Source organism: Oncorhynchus nerka, linkage group LG18 (genome assembly GCF_034236695.1).
Source record: "Oncorhynchus nerka isolate Pitt River linkage group LG18, Oner_Uvic_2.0, whole genome shotgun sequence".
In the NCBI taxonomy this organism is placed as follows: Eukaryota; Metazoa; Chordata; class Actinopteri; order Salmoniformes; family Salmonidae; genus Oncorhynchus; species Oncorhynchus nerka.
Window position 1 is genome coordinate 45,078,491 of NC_088413.1, and position 16,593 is coordinate 45,095,083.

Sequence of the window (16,593 nt, forward strand, 5' to 3'; positions counted from 1 at the left end):
CTATTTCTCTCTCTCTCGCTCGCTATTTCTCTCTCTCTCTCGCTATTTCTCTCTCTCTCTCTCTCGCTATTTCTCTCTCGCTATTTCTCTCTCTCTCTCTCTCGCTATTTCTCTCTCGCTATTTCTCTCTCTCGCTATTTCTCTCTCTCGCTATTTCTCTCTTTCTCTCTTGCTATTTCTCTCTCTCGCTATTTCTCTCGCTATTTCTCTCTCACTCGCTATTTCTCTCTCTCGCTATTTCTCTCTCACTCGCTATTTCTCTCGCTATTTCTCTCTCACTCGCTATTTCTCTTTCTATTTCTCTCTCTCGCTATTTCTCTCTCTCTTGCTATTTCTCTCTCTCTCTCTTTCTTTCTCTCTCTCTCTCTCTCTTCTCTCTCTCTCTTCTCTTTCTATTTCTCTCTCTCTCTTTCTCTTTCTCTCTCTCTCGCTATTTCTCTCTCGCTATTTCTCTCTCTCTCTTCTCTCTCTCTCTCTCGCTTTTTCTCTCGCTATTTCTCTCTCTCTCTCGCTATTTTCTCTCTCTCTATTTCTCTCTCTCTCTCGCTTTTTTATTTCTCTCGCTATTTCTCTCTCTCTCTCGCTATTTCTCTTCTCTCTCGCTATTTTTCTCTCTATTTCTCTCTCTCTCTCTCGCTATTTTCTCTCTCTCTCGCTATTTCTCTCTCTCTCGCTATTTCTCTCTCTCTCTCGCTATTTCTCTCTCTCTCTCTCGCTATTTCTCTCTCGCTATTTCTCTCTTCTCTCGCTATTTCTCTCTCTCTCTCTCGCTATTTTTTCTCTCTCTCGCTATTTCTCTCTCTCTCTCTCGCTATTTCTCTCTCGCTATTTCTCTCTCTCTCTCGCTATTTCTCTCTCTCTCTCTCGCTATTTCTCTCTCTCTCTCTCGCTATTTTCTCTCTCGCTATTTTCTCTCTCTCTCTCGCTATTTCTCTCTCTCTCGCTATTTCTCTCTCTCTCTCTCGCTATTTCTCTCTCGCTATTTCTCTCTCGCTATTTTTCTCTCTCTCGCTATTTCTCTCTCTATCTCTCTCTCTCTCTCGCTATTTCTCTCTCGCTATTTCTTCTCTCTCTCTCTCTCTCTCGCTATTTCTCTCTCTCTCTTCTCGCTTTTCTCTCTCTCTCTCTCGCTATTTCTCTCTCGCTATTTCTCTCTCTCTCTCGCTATTTCTCTCTCTCTATTTCTCTCTCTCTTTCTCTCTCTCTCTCTCGCTATTTCTCTCTCTCTCGCTATTTTCTCTCTCTCTCTCTCTCGCTATTTCTCTCTCTCGCTATTTCTCCTCTCTCTCGCTATTTCTCTCTCTCGCTATTTCTCTCTCTCGCTATTTTCTCTCTCTCTCTCGCTATTTTTCTCTCTCTCTCGCTATTTCTCTCTCTCTCGCTATTTTTCTCTCTCTCTCTCGCTATTTCTTCTCTCTCTCTCGCTATTTCTCTCTCTCGCTATTTTTCTCTCTCTCTCGCTATTTCTCTCTCTCTCGCTATTTCTCTCTCTCTCTCGCTATTTTCTCTCTCTCTCGCTATTTTCTCTCTCTCTCGCTATTTCTCTCTCTCTCGCTATTTCTCTCTCTCTCTCGCTATTTCTCTCTCGCTATTTCTCTCTCTCGCTATTTCTCTCTCGCTATTTCTCTCGCTCTCGCTTTTCTCTCTCTCTCGCTATTTCTCTCTCTCGCTATTTCTCTCTCTCTCTCTCTCTCTCGCTATTTCTCTCTATTTCTCTCTCTCTCGCTATTTTCTCTCTCTCTCGCTATTTCTCTCTCTCTCTCTCGCTATTTTCTCTCTCTCTCTCTCTATTTCTCTCTCTCTCTCTCGCTATTTCTCTCTCTCTCTCTCGCTATTTCTCTCTCTCTCTCTCTATTTCTCTCTCTATTTCTCTATTTCTCTCGCTATTTCTCTCTATCTCTCTCTCTCTCTCTCTCGCTATTTTTCTCTCTCTTCTCTCTTGCTATTTCTCTCTCTCTCGCTATTTCTCTCTCTCTCTCGCTCTCGCTATTTCTCTCTCTCTCTCTCTCTCGCTATTTCTCTCTCTCTCTCTCTCGCTATTTCTCTCGCTCTCGCTATTTCTCTCTCTCGCTATTTCTCTCTCACTCGCTATTTCTCTCGCTATTTCTCTCTCACTCGCTATTTCTCTCGCTATTTCTCTCTCTCGCTATTTCTCTCTCTCTTGCTCTTTCTCTCTCTCTCTCTTTCTCTCTCTCTCTCTTTCTCTCTCTCTCTTGCTCTTTCTCTCTCTCTCTTGCTCTTTCTCTCTCTCTCTTGCTCTTTCTCTCTCTCTTGCTCTTTCTCTCTCTCTCGCTTTTTCTTTCTCTCGCTCTCTCTCGCTTTTTCTTTCTCTCGCTCTCTCTCGCTTTTTCTTTCTCTCGCTCTCTCTCGCTTTTTCTTTCTCTCTCTCTCGCTCTTTTTTCTTTCTCTCTCTCTCGCTTTTTCTTTCTCTCTCTCGCTATTTCTTTCTCTCTCTCGCTATTTCTCTCTTCTCTCTCTCTCTCGCTATTTTCTCTCTATTTCTCTCTCTCGCTATTTCTCTCGCTATTTTTCTCTCTCTCGCTATTTCTCTCTCTCTTCTCTCGCTATTTCTCTATTTCTCTTTCTCTCGCTATTTCTCTCTCTCTCTCGCTATTTCTCTCTCTCTCGCTATTTCTCTCTCTCTCTCGCTATTTCTCTCTCTCTCTCGCTATCTCTCTCTCTCTCGCTATTTCTCTCTCTCGCTATTTCTCTCTCTCGCTATTTCTCTCTCTCTCTCTCGCTATTTCTCTCTCTCTCTCTCGCTATTTCTCTCTCTCTCTCTATTTCTCTCGCTCTTTCTCTCTCTCTCTCTCGCTATTTCTCTCTCTCGCTATTTCTTTCTCTCTCTCTCTCTCTCGCTATTTCTTCTCTCTCGCTATTTCTCTCTCTCTCGCTATTTCTCTATCTCTCTCTCTCTCTCTCTCTCTCGCTATTTCTCTCTCTCTATTTCTCTCTCTCTCGCTATTTTCTCTCTCTCTTCTCGCTCTCTCTCTCTCTCGCTATTTCTCTCTCTCTATTTCTCTCTCTCTCGCTATTTCTCTTTCTCTCTCTCTCTCGCTATTTCTCTTCTCTCTCTCTCGCTATTTCTCTCTCTCTCTCTCGCTATTTCTCTCTCTCTCTCTCGCTATTTCTCTCTCTCTCTCTCGCTATTTCTCTCTCTCTCTCTCGCTATTTCTCTCTCTCTCTCTCTCTCTCTCTCTCTCTCTCTCTTTCTCTCTCTCTCTCTCTCGCTCTCGCTATTTCTCTCTCTATTTCTCTCTCTCGCTATTTCTCTTTCTCTCTCTCTCGCTATTTCTCTCTCTCTCTCTCTCGCTATTTCTTCTCTCTCTCTCTCGCTATTTCTCTCTCTCTCTCTTCTCTCTCTCTCGCTATTTCTCTCTCTTTCTCTCTCGCTATTTCTCTCGCTCTCTCTCTCTCGCTATTTCTCTCTCTCTCTCTCTCTTTCTTTCTCTCTTCTCTCTTTCTCGCTTTTCGCTTTTTCTTTCTCTCTCTCTCTCGCTATTTCTCTCGCTTTTTTCTCTCTCTCTCGCTATTTCTCTCTCTCTCTCGCTATTTCTCTCTCTCTCTCTCGCTATTTCTCTCTCTCTCTCTCGCTATTTCTCTCTCTCTCTCTCGCTATTTCTCTCTCTCTCTCGCTATTTCTCTCTCTCTCTCGCTATTTCTCTCTCTCTCTCGCTATTTCTCTCTCTCTCTCGCTATTTTCTCTCTCTCTCGCTATTTCTCTCTTCTCTCTCGCTATTTCTCTCTCGCGCTATTTCTTCTCTCTCTCTTTTCTCTCTCTCTCGCTATTTCTCTCTCTCTCTCTCGCTATTTCTCTCTCGCTATTTTCTCTCTCTCTCTCGCTATTTCTTTCTCTCTCTCTCGCTATTTCTCTCTCTCTCTCTTTCTCTATTATTTCTCTCTCTCTCGCTATTTCTCTCTCTCTCTCTCGCTATTTCTCTTCTCTCTCTCTCTCGCTATTTCTCTCTCTCTCTCGCTATTTCTCTCTCTCTCTCTCGCTATTTCTCTCTCTCTCGCTATTTCTCTCTCTCTCTCGCTATTTCTCTCTCTCTCTCTCTCGCTATTTTCTCTCTCTCTCTCGCTATTTCTCTCTCTCTCTCGCTATTTCTCTCTCTCTCTCTCGCTATTTCTCTCTCTCTCTCTCGCTATTTCTCTCTCTCTCTCGCTATTTCTCTCTCTCTCGCTATTTCTCTTTCTCTCTCTCTCGCTATTTCTCTCTCTCGCTTCTCTCTCTCTCGCTATTTCTCTCTCTCTCTCGCTATTTCTCTCTCTCGCTATTTTCTCTCTCTCTCTCGCTATTTCTCTCTCTCTCTCTCGCTATTTCTATTTCTCTCTCTCTCTCGCTATTTCTCTCTCTCTCGCTATTTCTCTCTCTCTCTCGCTATTTCTCTCTCTCTCTATTTCTCTCTCTCTCTATCTCTTTCTCTCTCTCTCGCTTTTCTCTCTCTATTTCTCGCTATTTCTCTCTCTCTCTCTCTCGCTATTTCTCTTCTCTCGCTATTTCTCTCTCTTCTCTCTCTCTCGCTATTTCTCTCTCTCGCTATTTCTCTCTCTCTCTCTCTCTCTCTCGCTATTTTCTCTCTCTCTCTCTCTCGCTATTTCTCTCTCTCTCTCTCGCTATTTTTCTCTCTCTCTCGCTCTCTTCGCTATTTCTCTCTTCTCTCGCTATTTCTCTCTCTCTATTTCTCTATTTCTCTCTCTCTCTCTCGCTATTTTTCTCTCTCTCTCTCTCGCTATTTCTCTCTCTCTCTCTCGCTATTTCTCTCTCTCTCTATTTCTCTCTCTCTCTCTCTCGCTATTTCTCTCTTCTCTCTCTCGCTATTTCTCTCTCTCTCTCTCGCTATTTTTCTCGCTATTTTCTCTCTCTCGCTATTTCTCTCTCTCGCTCTCTCGCTATTTCTCTCTCTCTCTCTCGCTATTTCTCTCTCTCTCTCGCTATTTCTCTCTCTCTCTCTCTCGCTATTTCTCTCTCTCTCTCTCGCTATTTCTCTCTCTCTCTCTCTCGCTATTTCTCTCTCTCTCGCTATTTCTCTCTCTCTCGCTATTTCTCTCTCTCTCTCGCTATTTTCTCTCTCTCTCTCGCTATTTCTCTCTCTCTCTCTCGCTATTTCTCTCTCTCGCTATTTCTCTCTCTCTCTCGCTATTTCTCTCTCTCTCTCGCTATTTCTCTCTCTCTTCTCGCTATTTCTCTCTCTCGCTATTTTTTCTCTCTCTCGCTATTTCTCTATTTCTCTCTCTCTCGCTATTTCTCTCTCTCTCTCGCTATTTCTCTCTCTCTCTCGCTATTTCTCTCTCGCTCTCGCTATTTCTCTCGCTATTTCTCTCTCTCGCTATTTCTCTCTCGCTCTCGCTCTCTCGCTCGCTCTCTCTCTCGCGCTCTCTCTCTCTCGCTCTCTCTCTCGCGCTCTCTCTCTCTCGCGCTCTTTCTCTCTCGCTCGCTATTTCTCTCTCTCGCTATTTCTCTCTCTCGCTATTTCTCTCTCTCGCTATTTCTCTCTCGCTCTCGCTCTCGCTATTTCTCTCTCGCTCTCGCTATTTCTCTCTCTCTTGCGCTATTTCTCTCGCTATTTCTCTCGCTATTTCTCTCTCTCTCTCTATCTCTCTCTCTCGCTATTTCTCTCTCTCTCTCGCTATTTCTCTCTCTCTCTCGCTATTTCTCTCTCGCTCTCGCTATTTCTCTCGCTCTCGCTATTTCTCTCGCTATTTCTCTCTCTCGCTATTTCTCTCTCGCTCTCGCTCTCTCGCTCGCTCTCTCTCTCTCGCGCTCTCTCTCTCTCGCTATTTCTCTCTCTCGCTATTTCTCTCTCTCGCTATTTCTCTCTCGCTATTTCTCTCGCTCTCGCTCTCGCTATTTCTCTCTCGCTCTCGCTATTTCTCTCTCTCTTGCGCTATTTCTCTCGCTATTTCTCTCGCTATTTCTCTCTCTCTCTCGCTATTTCTCTCTCTCTCTCTCGCTATTTCTCTCTCTCTCTCTCGCTATTTCTCTCTCTCTCTCTCGCTATTTCTCTCTCTCTCTCTCTCGCTATTTCTCTCTCTCTCTCTCGCTATTTCTCTCTCGCTCTCGCTATTTCTCTCGCTATTTCTCTCTCGCTCTCGCTATTTCTCTCTCTCTCGCTATTTCTCTCTCGCTCTCGCTATTTCTCTCTCTCGCTATTTCTCTCTCTCTCGCTCTCTCTCTCTCTATTTCTCTCTCTCTCTCTCTCTCTCGCTATTTCTCTCTCTCTCTCTCTCTCTCGCTATTTCTCTCTCTCTCTCTCTCTCTCTCGCTATTTCTCTCTCTCTCTCTCTCTCTCTCGCTATTTCTCTCTCTCTCTCTCTCTCGCTATTTCTCTCTCTCTCGCTATTTCTCTCTCTCTCTCGCTATTTCTCTCTCTCTCTCTCTCGCTATTTCTCTCTCTCTCTCTCGCTATTTCTCTCGCTCTCGCTATTTCTCTCTTGCTCTCGCTATTTCTCTCTCTCGCTATTTCTCTCTCTCGCTATTTCTCTCGCTATTTCTCTCTCTCGCTATTTCTCTCGCTATTTCTCTCTCTCTCTCGCTATTTCTCTCTCTCGCTATTTCTCGCTATTTCTCTCTCTCGCTATTTCTCGCTATTTCTCTCTCTCGCTATTTCTCAAGCTATTTCTCAAGCTATTTCTCAAGCTATTTCTCTCTCTCTCTCTCTCTCTCTCGCTATTTCTCTCTCTCTCTCGCTATTTCTCTCTCGCTATTTCTCTCTCTCTCTCTCTCGCTATTTCTCTCTCTCGCTATTTCTCTCTCTCTATTTCTCTCTCTCGCTATTTCTCTCTCTCGCTATTTCTCTCTCTCGCTATTTCTCTCTCGCTATTTCTCTCTCGCTATTTCTCTCTCTCTCTCGCTATTTTCTCTCTCTCTCGCTATTTCTCTCTCTCTCTCGCTATTTCTCTCTTTCTCTCTCGCTATTTCTCTCTCTCTCTCGCTATTTCTCTCTCTCTATTTCTCTCTCGCTATTTCTCTCTCGCTATTTCTCTCTTTCTCTCTCGCGCTATTTCTCTTCTCTCTCTCTCGCTATTTCTCTCTCGCTATTTCTCTCTCTCGCTATTTCTCTCGCTATTTCTCTCTCTCTCTCTCTCGCTATTTCTCTCTCTCTCTCTCTCGCTATTTCTCTCTCTCTCTCTCGCTATTTCTCTCTCTCTCTCGCTATTTCTCTCTCTCTCTCGCTATTTCTCTCTCGCTATTTCTCTCTCGCTATTTCTCTCTCGCTATTTCTCTCTGTATTTCTCTTTTATGTGCTGAGAGTGAGCTCTCCGCTCTCTCCACGGAGGAGAGTGCGTGTGTGTGTGGCTGTAATTCGTAGCTCCGCTGCGTCAGCGTTAGCTAGCGTCACAGTGTAACACTTGGCTCCCCCAGCCTTCTCTTTCCCTCTCTCACGCACGCACGCGCATGCTCGCGCACACACACATCTAGCAAGGGTTTTATGTGATGTAGGCTTATCTGTGTGTCTTGATTTTTGTTTTTCTTCACAACACCTACTCAACACTCTGTCTTGTCCTACCAGCATCTGTCTCTGTGCTGTTGTCAACAGGTTGTGTGGCAGCATGGTTATATGTGTTCTCTGGCCCATCCTCACTGCACTGCATACACACACAAGCATTAACCAAAACATAGAGGGACACAGCCTACCCCGCCAGCATGCATATCACACCTTGTGTACTCTCCTCCAATTGATGTGTGAAATGACAAACTTGTTTCTCTTCTCTCTCTTTCCCATCCTACCTTTTCTCCTATTTCCACTCCACTGCACTTTGCTCTACTGTTGTAGATGGGATGGGTCGAGTCTTGGCGCAGGACGTTTACGCCAAAGACAACCTGCCTCCGTTCCCTGCGTCAGTCAAAGATGGCTACGCCGTGCGAGGTGAGACGCCAGGACGAGTGGGTGTACAGTGCAGTAGTTTGAGAGATTGCAAACCATTTAACGCTAGACTTTAATGCTTGTTTTTGTGTCTTTTGACCATTGCACCCTTTTCAGCTATTTATGTCTCACAGTTCTCTCGCTCTCTCCTGCTATCGCTTTCCCCATCCCTCCCTCCCTCTCTCTCTCTTCCTCTCAGCGGCTGATGGTCCTGGAGATCGCTTCATTATTGGAGAGTCACAGGCAGGACAGCAGGTGAGGTCCTTTACAGTTTGTGAGCCCTGATATTCTGGAGTGTTGCTTTGAGAACATACTATAACAGGAGCTCTCTTGCCTTTTCCTACCTCTGTGTGAGTCCGTGTATTCCCATGGGCTGTCCTGCAGCGTGGAGTTCCACAGGTCACTGGCTCAGCTGTGATTACAAGACTCCACAGAGACAGACCATGTCCTCTCTCTACCTCTACACAGAGTTATATCGGGCTCTACTCTACACACAGACCCTGTCTCTGCAACGCTCCGCTCGGCTTTCTTACAATTGTCACACGGCCTCCACTATGGAGCCTCGTGTTCAAGAGTTGCTCAAGTGCGTCTTGTGAAAAATGGTGTACAGTCGATTAGATTTTTCCCAATTGTAATGTTAACACTACTCCATGCCGGCAGTTATAATGCATAATTATGCCGCTATAATGCCTTAAAATTCTAGCCATAAGCATGTTTAACACCTTTTTATAATGTCCAACTTGTGTGTGTCCCTATAGCCCACGCACACGGTGATGCCGGGTCAAGTGATGAGGGTGACAACGGGGGCTCCTATCCCCTGTGGGGCGGATGCTGTGGTGCAGGTGGAGGACACTGAACTGCTCCGAGAGTCTGAGGACGTGAGTCAACTTCCTGTCCCAATCTCAATTTGTCACAACGAGCTTTACTGGAATACACTGTACAATAACATACGATCTGTCTCTCTCCTCTCTCTTTCTCAACTCACTCCCCGTTTCCCTCAACGCTCTCTCGTCTGTCTCCTCTCCACAAACTGACAGCTTTTCTATATTGTACATACACTTACTCGTCTGCCACAATCCTCTTCGTTACAATATACTGTACTGTATTTTCTTCACTAAACCTGTATGTCGTTGCAGGGCACAGAAGAGCTGGAGGTGCGGATCTTGGTACAGGCACGCCCTGGACAGGACATCAGGTGAGCGAGAAGTTTTGGGTTGTACCAATCAGGACTGGTGGGGTCAATTCCATTTAAATCCAGTCAATTCAGGAAGTAAACTGAAATTCCAATTTTCCTTAATGCTGTTCTGTATCAGTACTATACCACACAGCCAGTATGTCTGAGTGCCAGCCCTCTGTCTCCCCTCCCTCCAGGCCTATAGGTCATGATATAAAGCGTGGGGAGTGTGTCCTGTCCAAGGGAACCCACATGGGCCCCTCTGAGATTGGCCTGCTGGCCACCGTAGGAGTCACTGAGGTGGAAGTGCAAAAGTTCCCCGTGGTGGCTGTCATGTCCACTGGCAACGAGGTGAGCGCAAGCTCGCATGCATGCACACACGTTTTTGCCTTCTCTCATGGTGTCTTTAATACATGGGTTTGAGGTTAGAGAGGCGGGTACAATGGCAACAGATTTCTGGGTGGAATCCCAGGTCTGATGGGAAGATCTTGCAGGATGTGAGATGGTTTCCAATAGACAATGGATAATAAAGTTGTGTGTGTGTGTGTGTGTAGCTGTTGAACCCAGAGGATGACCTGCACCCAGGGAAGATCCGGGACAGTAACAGATCTACACTGCTGGCCACCATTCAGGAGCACGGATATCCTACCATCAACCTGGGCATCGTCGGAGACAAGTCAGTGAACATAACCCTCAATAACTATAGGCTTGTCTACCCTCCTAGAAAACATTGGGCCGGTTTCCATGGACACACATTACTTCTCGTCCAGGACTAAATCTGTGTCTGCAGAACTGTAGATTGATATATATATGTGTATATATACAATCAGAAAGATAGGAAGGAGGGTCTAAACTATGACCGTTCCCCTACAGCCCAGACGACCTCCTCAATGCCCTGAACGAGGGCATTAGCCGTGCTGATGTCATCATCACCTCAGGGGGCGTGTCCATGGGAGAGAAGGTAAGATCCAAACAAAATTAAATGTTAATTAAAAATAAATAAAAAAGAGAGAAGGGGATGAGAGGTGGGGCAGCGAGAGGTCACTGTGTGTTTGTGAGAGCGAAATCAATTCCGTCGTGGCTAGATAGTAGGGTCTGGAACTCATTTTGGAATTCGCCACAACAGTTTGTTTTCTATGTTGAACCTCGTGTACTGTCCAACTCATGCACTCTGCTGCCATCTGTTGTTCTGACCCAGCTGTTACTCCTTAGTGATGAACCTGCTGGTTAGGCTGACCTTTTGTATGTTTACTGCTTAGCTGAGTTCTCTGCTTCCCTCTTTGGGTTTTCTGCTCCAATTACTTCTGTGATTGGATCACACATTTTACACCTCACCATCTGTCAGAGACCAGCAGACATGTTAGAGTTAAACAAAGTTTCCATTCGATTCGATGTTCAACCTCTCGCCCATGTATTCTTTGCAATATCAGAATCGACTCAGGGAAACTTTATATCGGGCATGAAATACATTCTATGATATTATATTGTATTTACAGTGTATCTCTTTGTGTTTCAGGACTACTTGAAGCAGGTGCTGGACATTGACCTCCATGCCCAGATCCACTTTGGACGGGTCTTTATGAAGCCAGGGTGAGACGTGATGGGGATTTACATTTTTGTTTTGTACAAAATTTAAATAAAAAATACATTTTGGTACCAAAGTTTATGCCTTCTTAATTCATGAAGTGAGGCTGGTTTAGAAGAGATGGATAGTCATGAAGGTCTCACTGAGTTTGTCTTCTCTCCTCTTTAGTCTTCCCACCACGTTCGCCACTGTAGACATTGACGGGGCACGGAAACTGATATTTGCTCTACCAGGTACTTCATACTGAGATCTGCATGTCATGTGTACCGTGCGTGTGTGCAGTATTTTGTGTGTTTTTTTTTTTGTGTGGTATAAATGTCGTTGTTGAGTCTCAGGACTGGCAGGGGACCGCTTGGTCTTGACTGAGATCTCAGGCACTCGTCTGTGTCTCTGCTCTGAGTCCAAAACGCCACCATTTACCAACCAAATATGTTTCCTTGAGGGAAACATGTTATATTAATGCAGCAGCATGCCCTCAGACAGAGGTAATATTCCTCTTTAATCACACTCCCCGTTCAGTTTCCACAGCATCCTGGAACCCTTCCAACCCACAGCAGCCATTTTTTTTTCCTCTCTGATTTGACCATTTTCATTTTAGTAAATGAGTTGTAATTAGTATTAGAACTATGTTTGCGTGAGGGAATGTCTGTGTTTGTATTTTTATATCAGCCCTCCAAAACCGTGCTCCTGTGTTTTTATCTCAGACCCACACAGCCCAAAAAACTCAAACCACAGCCAGCCCTGACCCCCATCCAACCAAACCTGAAATTTGACCCACCCAACCAACCAAAGTGCCCTACCTCCTCTCTTACTCAAGCCTGCTGACAACAGCCTCTTGTCCCTCTACTTTCCTAGCATTTGACCTGGCCCCTCCACACCTCTTCAAAGGCCCCAGCCCTGGACCCCTTAGTCCCTTGCCCAGGCCCCCTGCTTCTGCCCGTCCTATTGCCAACCTGCCCCAGCCCCCCTGCCTTGTCTCTGCCCGTCCTACATATGACCGGAGGGCTAGTCTGTGGCTGTGGTGACCGCCACTCTTTTTATATTCCCCCTTTAAGGTAATTTCACCTTCAGAGACACAGGCGCCATTCGCATCGACCCTGTGCCCGACAGTGAGGCAAGCAGGGTGCCCGTGCCACCGCCCCCGCGCGGAAGTAGGTGCTACCAACCTGGTCGACCATACTGTACCGTTCAGTGTGCTGCTCTCTACCTGAAAGCAAGCTTACTTCAACTGAGCTCAGAAAACGGAATTTAAACTGAAAATGGGAAATGTGTTTTTTCTTTAAGAGTGCTTAACTGAAACTCGACCCAACTCAAATGATATGGGCTTCAAATTTTCAAAAAAAAATCAAACTTTTTATCAGGCCAAATGGATAAATTTTATTTTTGTCTCCCAGACTTTGGGCATGTTTGGGGGCATTTTTGTCTGTTTTTTATTGGTGATTAAACTAAACAAGATCACTACACCTTTTAGTGAACCCAAACTTGAATCTTAACAAAAGATAAAATAAACTTTAGTTTTTCTTTACTTATGTGATTTTTCTGTTCTGTTTTCTGAGAGAGAAATATTGTTTTGTTTCTTTAACGTTTCTGTGGCGTTGCTGTTGGTTCTGTCGCTCCTCGTTTCGTTTCTCTGTGTGTCCCCGAGCCCCTGCCCCTGTGAGTATCTATCCCATGATTCCATGCTGTTGCTTGTTATTGTGATTTGAGAGCGCCGCTCACCCTCTCCACCTGCTATTGCTACCCCTCACCTCTGCTTGTTGGTGTAAAGAAACAGCACTCACAAACTTGTCCCACTCTCCCCAAAGAGCTCTCACCCACCAGTCCCTCCTCTGTGAACACTTTCAAAGGCAGAAGCGTACATGTCTCACCTGTCTGCCTCCCCATCCCTCCAGCCCCAGCCCAGGTCTACAACCGCAGCCTGGGTCGCATACTGACAGGCCAGTGGGGTGAAGAAAACCACTGCCCTATGCACTGAGCCCTTGTCCTGTCCTACAGGGTCTACTAGCTGGAGCATGTCAACAACAACAATGCTCCTCAACCCCAACCCGTCCAAACCTTCCCAGGCATATCCTGCCGTCTCCCTCCTCAGCCCTGAACAGTGGTAATGTCCCATCCTTGTCTCCCTCTCATCCTCAGCACCTCTCTCTCTGTTGGTCAGGTAACCCAGTGTCTGCTGTCGTCACCTGTAACCTCTTTGTCATCCCTGCTCTGAGGAAGATGCAGGGGATCCTGGACCCTCGACCCACTATCATCAAAGCCAGGGTAGGTTAACAGCACTGGCTGTTATGGAGGGTTTCTGGACACTAGGTTGTAAAATACAGGTTAAGACAGTGTCATAATTAAAGCAGTACGTTAAAAAATAAACACATTTATTGGAACAGCTCTGTTGCTGATTCTAAACCATTAACATTGAAAACGTGACCAACGGTCGATAAATTAAAGTAATAAAGTGGCTGTCGATCATTTGAAAAACATTTACAGTGCATTCAGAAAGTGTTCAGACCCCTTGACTTTTTCCACATTGTTACGTTACAGCCTTATTCTAAAATGGATATAATATTTTTTTTCTTTCATCAATCTACACACAATACCCCGTAATGACAAAGTGAAAACAGGTTTTTAGAAATGTTTGCAAATGTATTAAAAATAAAAACTGAAATACCTTATTTACATAAGTATTCAGACCCTTTGCAATGAGACTCGAAATATAGCTCAGGTACATCTCGTTTCCATTGATCATCCTTGAGACGTTTCTACAACTTGATTGGAGTCAACCTGTGGTAAATTCAATTGATTGGACATGATTTGGAATGGCACACACCTGTCTATATAAGATTCCACAGTTGACAGTGTATGTCAGAGCAAACCCAAGAAGACTCAAGGCTGTAAACGCTGCCAAAAGTGCTTCAACAAAGTACCGAGGAAAGGTTCTGAATACTTATGTAAATGTGATATTTCTTCTTTTTTTGCAAACATTTCTATAAACATGTTTTGCTTTGTCATTATGGGGTATTGTGTGTAAATTGATGAGGGGGGGAACGATTTAATCAATTTTAGAATAAGGCTGTAACGTAACAAAATGTGGGAAAAGTCAAGTGGTCTGAATACTTTCCACAATGCACTGTAAATGAATTGAATGGCAGTAAAACAGTTATCCTATGTGTTCGCGGAGTAGTTAGCTGAAATTCACTACAATTGTTTATTTTTCACTTGATGGCAAACTTTCTGTACTGCTAACATTCACTTCCAGTCATTTTCACTCCGGCGCTAGTCCAATTAATGTATTTATTTTCTAACGCATCTGCATGGAATTATTACGTTGTCTTACATTATTACGTTGTACTACCTAGTCTGGACACAGCTGAAATACAGGCACATAATGAAAAAGTGTGCCACCTTGCAGTCATGGTCCTTGGAGCCAGATATGCAGGTCCTTCGAGCTTGCTGCATAAGTTAGGGAGTTTGAGCGAGAGCTGGAGAGGGTTTTATACACCCAGCAAATACGTTGGGGTTGAAAGTTGAGTGATGTCGTCATTCTGCGCCCTGCTCTCTCCTGTGTGTGTGCAAACAGCTGTCCTGCGATGTAAAGTTGGACCCTCGTCCAGAGTACCACCGCTGCATCCTGACATGGCACCACCAGGAGCCTCTGCCATGGGCACAGAGCACAGGTATTATCACATACTAAGTAAATACAAAATAGTTTGTCCGCATGTGTTTGCATGGACAAATGGATAAGGGAAAATGCTTATCCGAAAGTTTATCCTTGTCATTTTATTGACTCTGTCTCCCCACCCTCCTCTCTCCCTCCCCACCCCCTCTCCCTCCCCACCCCCTCTCTCCCCCTCTTACCACCCTCTCCTTCTTTCTATCTCACTCTCTTTTTCTCACTCTTTCTCCCCTTCTACAGGAAATCAGATGAGTAGTCGACTGATGAGCATGAGAAGTGCCAACGGGCTGCTGATGTTGCCTCCTAAAACAGAGCAATACGTGGAGCTGCATAAAGGAGAGGTTGTGGATGTGATGGTCATAGGACGACTATGATGATGTCATCTTACAGGGACAGATAGATAGACAGGAAGAGGAAGTGGTGCATGTCCACATATCATAACTATTCTGTAATATGTAACGGCACAGCTAGTTTTTATTGATTTGGATAATAAAGTTGATCAAGTATAATTAATCACGAACACAAAATAAATGAGTACATACATTGATCATGAAAATATTAATTTGAAAAGATCATTGTATTTCAAAGACAAAATGTAATACCTTTAAAAAGTGGAGGGAAAAAATATATAAAACATAAGAGAATTATTCTGTAATATATTATATTATTATTATAAGTATCATGATTATTATGATAATTATTAATATTATATTATCATATTAAGCAACTCTTGTTTCTCTTTCATCCTTGCAATTGCTTTGTGTGTTCAACCCTAGACCTTATAGATAGATAGCAGTAGCATTTCAATAGGAAGCTGTAGGTGCTTAACAGGATTAAAAAAGAAAGCCTATTTTCTTATCTCACAAAAAGGTTCAAAATACATCTTTTTTTACAACGAAAACCCTTTTGAGATTGTCAGAAGTCCCCCTTGGTCTATGTTCTGATTCTCCACCCTTCTCCTAAAGTGTGCACTTGCACACTCCCAGTCATTTAAATAGATGGGTTTGGTGTAGGCATTGGCTGGAGGTAGTTTCCACCATTGCGAAATCCATGCAAGAAAGAAAACAGGAAAAGAGTGAAGAATCAGGATGTAACCTTGGTGCTCTGGCTTGATAGGAGTGCTTTCAGGGTCCTGAGGGTGCCTTTAGGTGACAGCTATCTTTACCTCCCTTTAGTATTCTTCTCTTCTATGCCACATTATATGGGCTTCATTATGCTTCATAATGGCTTCAAACAGCTTTGCTTGTCGTTTATCTTGTGAGTCGTGTTTATGTGCGCAGTGCCAAAAGTGTCGGGCATCATGATGAGAACTGGGCCTGTATTTATAAAGTGGCTCTGAGTAGGAGTGCTGATCAAGGATCAGGGCCCGTATCCACAAAGCATCTCTATGTAGAAGTCCTGATCTAGGATCTGTCCATACAATTTTATTCATGATGATCTGAAATACAAAACAGATCCTAGATCAGAACTCCTGCTCTGGGATTCTAAGCATTTCGCCTCCTGCTTTAACATCTGCTAATCTGTGTATGCGACAAATTAACTTTGATTTGAATTTTTATGTTAGATGCTTAGTGGATGCAGGCACAGTTCCCCCCGGTCTATATAATCTTATTAATTATGATATATAAAACTAAACTGATCCTAGATCAGCACTCCTACCCCTTTATGAATACATGCCTTAAAGGTGGAGGAAGGCAGCGGCCCCCTCAGTCTAACCTCACCTGGTACTAAAGTCCCACCCAGAGATATGTATATCCTGGCTCTGGTCCCACCCCTGCCCTTCTACTCTACCAACACCCCGCTCTCCCCCACCCACACCCCTCCAGGACTACTCACCTCACACACACTAGTACAGATAGGTGAGGGAACTGGGGTAGGGAGAGAACTTTATTTTATTTGTTTAATTTCAGAAGGAAGAAACAGCGTATTTAAAGTGCTGACTGCCTTTTTAACAACTATTAAAACAATGTACAGAAAAATAAATAAATAAAAAAGGTTGATATTGTACAGATATTATGGTGACCAGCACTCCTAAAGAAATTAATGAAGCAATGAGGAGATATTGAACTCTGTACTATAAAAATTCTGTAACAATATTGATGAAGCTGATGAAAAATAAAAAATCCTTGATCAATTATGTAAAACAATTAGTTCAGTCTCTTATTTATAAACGGACATGTCCTCTTGGAAAATGTTTAACTATTCTATGTTACGCTACATAGAGTACATAAAAGTATATGTGTTTCTACAGCATTGGTCCTTGATTTCAGCAAAAGGCGTTGCAGAAAAACACTGAATT

The 16,593-nt window shown here is 44.1% G+C and overlaps 1 protein-coding gene across 15 annotated transcripts in view; it reads left to right on the forward strand.

The window, feature by feature from the left end:
* The window catches only part of LOC115146762 (gephyrin-like), a 129,223-nt gene extending 112,782 nt beyond the window's left edge, over positions 1-16,441 (forward strand). For 8 of the 15 annotated variants that reach the window (XM_065004127.1, XM_065004129.1, XM_065004130.1 and 5 more), the window contains 13 exons: positions 7,779-7,871; positions 8,068-8,123; positions 8,627-8,746; positions 9,005-9,063; positions 9,240-9,393; positions 9,597-9,718; positions 9,916-10,003; positions 10,559-10,632; positions 10,796-10,860; positions 11,683-11,778; positions 12,786-12,889; positions 14,199-14,295; positions 14,535-16,441. In XM_065004127.1, coding sequence (XP_064860199.1) covers positions 7,779-7,871; positions 8,068-8,123; positions 8,627-8,746; positions 9,005-9,063; positions 9,240-9,393; positions 9,597-9,718; positions 9,916-10,003; positions 10,559-10,632; positions 10,796-10,860; positions 11,683-11,778; positions 12,786-12,889; positions 14,199-14,295; positions 14,535-14,668 — 1,262 coding nt within the window. In that variant the 3' untranslated portion in view covers positions 14,669-16,441. Of the gene's footprint in view, positions 1-7,778; positions 7,872-8,067; positions 8,124-8,626; positions 8,747-9,004; positions 9,064-9,239; positions 9,394-9,596; positions 9,719-9,915; positions 10,004-10,558; positions 10,633-10,795; positions 10,861-11,682; positions 11,779-12,763; positions 12,890-14,198; positions 14,296-14,534 lie in introns of those variants that run through there. The other 7 variants (XM_065004131.1, XM_065004134.1, XM_065004137.1 and 4 more) reach the window with 2 other exon arrangements.
* Positions 16,442-16,593: the final 152 nt, after the last annotated feature.